The 4,968-nt window shown below is 42.8% G+C and overlaps 1 protein-coding gene across 1 annotated transcript in view; it reads right to left on the minus strand.

Moving 5' to 3' along the window:
* Nucleotides 1–4,968, minus strand: part of LOC100962771 (cytochrome c oxidase subunit 7A-related protein, mitochondrial) — a 13,927-nt gene that overhangs the window by 2,330 nt on the left and 6,629 nt on the right. The window contains exon 2 of the mRNA XM_003787873.3: nucleotides 1,245–1,376. Within this exon, the coding sequence (XP_003787921.1) occupies nucleotides 1,245–1,376 (132 nt within the window). The remainder of the gene's footprint in view (nucleotides 1–1,244; nucleotides 1,377–4,968) is intronic.

Raw genomic sequence — 4,968 nt, forward strand, 5'->3', positions numbered from 1 at the left:
AAAAAAAAAAAAAACTAATCAAAGCAAAAGTTCTGTATCCCCAAGACAGATCTGAATTTGGACATATGTTGGGGAGCATGAGAGAAGCTACCCAAGGCAATAGCTAAAGCAGGCACTTCCATCCAGCGGCATCTGAGAATTGGTCAAGTCATTAGCTTCTCAATCATTTGTAGGGAGATTAATCATATTTTAAACTACAATTCTGGCTTCTGTTGGTCAGCAAACCCAAGAGGGCCTGCTCTACTTCCAACAACAATGAATTTTTAATATAAAAAAAAAATTAGAAAAAAAAGTCACTTTGTTACATATTGGATTATTCAGTGTCATTTGACATGCTACTGCTCCTACCCAGGCATGGATCATCAAGAGCTATATATGCAATGTGCATACCCTTAAATACTGGTAAGGAAATTACCACCTTTCCTCTTTTATCAGTATCTACATATATAAAGTTCTCTTGGTTTATAGCACAAAGTAAAATCAAGAGAATTCTGCATAAAAAACAAGAAAGAGTTCTGGGTGCAGTGGCTCATGTCTGTAATCCTAGCACTCTGGGAGACCTAGGCAAGTGGATTGCTTGAGCTCAGGAATTAGAGGCCAGCCTGAGCAAGAGCAAGACCATCTCTACTAAAAATAGAAAAACTAGCCAGGTGTCATGGTAGGTGCCTATAGTCACTGCTACTCAGGAGGTTCAGGAGGCTGAGGCAGGAGGATCTCTTGGGCCCAAGACAATGAAGTTGCTGTGAGCTATGATAATGGCTTTAGCACTCTATTTTGAGGCAACAGAGTAAAACTCTGTCTCAAAAAAAGAAAAAGAAAAAGAAAACAAAAAGAAAGAACAAGAAAGAGGTTGAAAAGTAATAACTAGATTTCGACTCCGTTTAGGCCGGATCATGTCTGTAATTCCAGCACTCTGGGAGGTTCACGTAGGAAGATCACTTGAGGTCAGGAATTTGAGACCACCCTGGGCAACAGCAAGACCCCATCTCTATTAAAAACAGAAAAATTTAGCGAGGTATAGTGGCATGTGCCTGTAGTCCCAGTTACTTGGGAGGCTGAGGCAGGAGGATCAGTTGAGCTCAAGAGTTTGAGGTTGCAGTGAGCTATGAAGATGCTACTGTACTCCAGCCAGGGCAACAGAGCAAGACCCTGCCTCAAAAAACCAAAAAGACTCAGTTTCAAAAGGGATTTTTTAAAGCCTTTTTATTTCACAGGCTTCTCTGTTCTAGAGTATCTTCCCTTACCTGGAAAAACTTCTGCAGCTCTGGAACCTTGTTTTTCCCAGCATAATCATATGCAGTGGAATTGGAGGTCAGTTTGGTTGGTGTGGCAAATATGATAGGTGGTGCCTCTGTGGAAACCACAGGCTTTAATCCCTGCAGAAAGAAAGGAAAATGCAAATTGGAATAAATTTTCAAGGAGCAGACTGTCTGAAATAATGGAGACAGCCATTCAACCACATGCAGCAGAAGGAACGTCTTCCCAACTCTGCATTCAAGCCCTTCGGTTGGTCTTCAAAACACCCCAATCCACTTTCTCAGAGCAAACCCTGTCAAGAACTCCCTGTCATTGAGATTGGGGTGCAGGGCTAAAAACAACAAAAACAAAGGCCTAGTCTGAGCTTCCAGAAATATCCATTGTCTGGGCAGCACCCAGAGCTCAGTGAGTAGGGCAATGGTCACATACACCAAGGCTGGCGGGCTCAAACCTGGCCTGGGCCAGGTAAAACAACGATGACAACTGCAACAACAACAACAAAAAATAGCTGGGCATTGTGGTGGGTGCCTGTGGTCACAGCTACTTGGGAGACTGAGGCAAGAGAATTGCTTAAGCCCAAGAGTTTGAGGTTGCTGTGAGCTGTGATGCCACAGCACTCTACCCAGGGCGACAGCTTGAGATTTTGTCTTACAGCTCACAGCAACCTCCAACTCCTTAAGCCCAAGAGTTTAAGGTTGCTGTGAGCTGTGACGCCACAGCACTCTACCCAGGGCGACAGCTTGAGATTTTGTCTCAAAAATAAATAAATAAATAAATAAATTTTTAAAAAATACCCACTGTCTCTGTCTTCTTACCAAACCAGTAAAACATTTATAATCTGTTATGAACTTTCAATTAAATTTCATAAGGAAACTACCTACCCCCTTTCTCTTCTAGATAAGCTATGTATTAATATGGAATGTCTAACCCTAAGGTGGACTTCAGAAACTTTTCCAGACACACAGTAAAGAAACATCCCAATTGGGCTAGGCACAGTGGCTCATACCTGTCATCCCTGGACTCTAGGAGGCCAAGGCAGGTGGGGTGCTTGACCTCAGGAGTTCGAAAGCAGCCTAAGCAGACTGAGCTCCCCATCACTACTAAAATAGAAAATAAACGAGCCAGGCGTGGTGGCACACACCTGCAGTCCTAGCTACTCAGGAGGCTGAGGCAAGAGAATCACTTAAGCCCAAGAGTTTGAGGTTGCAGTGAGCTATGATGCCATGGCACTCTATCCAGAGCAACAGAATGAGACTGTCTCAAATTTAAAAAAAAAAAAAAAAAAAAAACCTCAATCTGGAAGAGCCATAATGGTTTAAAAATAAAAAAATACATACACATAAAAACAAAAAACACTTGTCTTTCAGGACCAGAAAACAAAACAAAATTATAAAGTAACTGAACTGTCCACCAAAATAAAGTCCCTAAGTTAAAAACATATAGTAAGAGAAGGCACAGTACTGACACATTCTACAACATGGATAAGCCTATAACACACTGTGCAAGTAAAAGAAGACAGTCACAGAAGGCCACATGTATGATTCCATTCATAGATTAAGTCCAAACAGAAAACTCTAGAGACAGAAGGTAGAGTAGTGGTTGTTCAGGGTGAGGCGGAGGGGGCAAAAGGAGATAACAGCTAAAGGGTATAGAACTCCTTTTGAGGTTATAAAAATGCTCTAAAATTAATGGTGGTAAAGGTTGCACATATTGTGAATACACTAAAAACTACTGAATTGGCTCCGCGCCTATAGCTCAACCGGCTAAGGCACCAGCCACATACACCTAAGGTGGCGGGTTTGAATCCCCAGCCTGGACCCGCCAAACAACAATGACGGCTGCAACCAAAAAACAGCCGGGCGTTGTGGCGGGCACCTGTGGTCCCAGCTACTTGGGAGGCGGAGGCAGGAGACTCGCTTGAGCCCAGGAGTTGGAGGTTGCTGTGAGCTGTAATGCCACAGCACTCTACCCAGGGGGACAGCTTGAGGCTCTGTCTCAAAAAAAAAAAAAAAACTACTGAATTGTACACTTTATTTAACTGGTCAATTGTATGGTATGCAAATTATATCTCAAACGCAGCCCAAGCCAGCTAAACAACAATGACAACTACAACAATAAATAGCTAGACATCGTGGCAGGCGCCTGTAGTTCCAGCTATTTGAGAGGCTGAGGCAAGAGAATCGCTTAAGCCCAAGAGTTTGAGGTTGCTGTGAGCTGTGACATCATAGCACTCTACCAAGGTAACATAGTGAGACTCTGCCTCAAAGGAAAAAAAAAAGAACCTAAGAGGAACTTTGGTTTTGTATCTGAAGGCGTAAACATACAGTGACAAATGATTCTCCAGAATAACCTACAGTTTAAAATAAGAAGGTAAGAGTCAGAAAACCATAAAATCATTCTTTTATATTAAATTCTAACTAGAAAAAAATGTTTTAAAGTTGGAAAGCAGAGCTCAATCTCTTGCCCAAATTAATATAGTTATTAGTCCTCTAATTCTTGTCTCTCAAAGAAATATAAATTGTAATTGGCACAACCTATTTTAAACATCAGATATTGAAGACCTCAATGTCACTCTCACCAGGTAGGCATTAGGATCAACAGGGCAACAAAAAAGCATTAAAGTAAACGGTTTGTTTCTTCTGACACAGGCCAGTAAATGAGAATGAACCGCAGCCTATTCTCTGTAATGTATCCACTCATTCAACATACATTACTAACCACTCTGTCCTACAAATGCTCAATGAGTAAGAATGGCTCCAACTCTGCCATAACAGATACTGTTATAGAATAACAGCAGCTATCTATGTGGTTCCTGTTATGTGCTCAGCATCATGTTCAGCATTTTTGCATCCATTACCTTGTTTTTTTTATTTTTTGGAGACAGTCTCACTTTGTCATTATCAGTAGAGTGCCATGGCATCACAGCTCACAGCAACCTCCAACTCTTGGGCTCAAGTGATTCTCTTACTTCAGCCTCCAGAGTACCTTGGACTACAAGCGCTGGCCACAATGCCCGGCTACTTTTAGAGACAGGGTCTCGCTCTCCTTCAAGCTGGTCTCAAACCTGTGAGCTCAGGCAATCAACCCACCTCAGCCTCTCACAGTGCTAGGATTACAGGTGTAAGCCACCACGCCCAGCCTCCATTACTTCATTTAATTCTGATAGCAACTCTAGGGAGGTATTATTACTCCCATTTTACAGAGGAGAAAACAGGATCAAAGAAGGTAACTTGACTAAGATCAGAGTGAAATTTTTTTCTTTTCTTTTCTTTTTTTTTTTTTGAGACAGTCTTGAGCTGTCGCCCTGGGTAGAGAACCATGGTGTCACAGCTCACAGCAACCTCAAACTCCTGGGCTTAAGCAATTCTGTTGCCTCGGCCTCCTGAGTAGCTGGGACCACAGGCGCCCACCACAATGTCTGGCTATTTTTTGGTTGTAGTTGTCATTGTTGTTTGGCAGTACGAGCCTGGAGTTGAACCCTCCACCCTTGGTGTATGTGGCTGGCACCCTAGACGTTTGAGTTACAGGTGCCAAGCCACAGAGTGAAAAGTTTTTACAATTCAAGACTCTCTCATGTCCAGAGCCCTTTTAAGTATCCCACTACTCATGCCCCACCTTCCCAATTAGTGCTTAAAAACAAACCATTTAGGCTCGGCGCCTATAGCTCAACCGGCTAAGGCGCCAGCCACGGTGGTGGGTTCGAATCCCCAG

Source organism: Otolemur garnettii, unplaced genomic scaffold, assembly GCF_000181295.1.
Source record: "Otolemur garnettii isolate 467f Iridium unplaced genomic scaffold, OtoGar3 scaffold00024, whole genome shotgun sequence".
Classification (NCBI taxonomy): domain Eukaryota; kingdom Metazoa; phylum Chordata; class Mammalia; order Primates; family Galagidae; genus Otolemur; species Otolemur garnettii.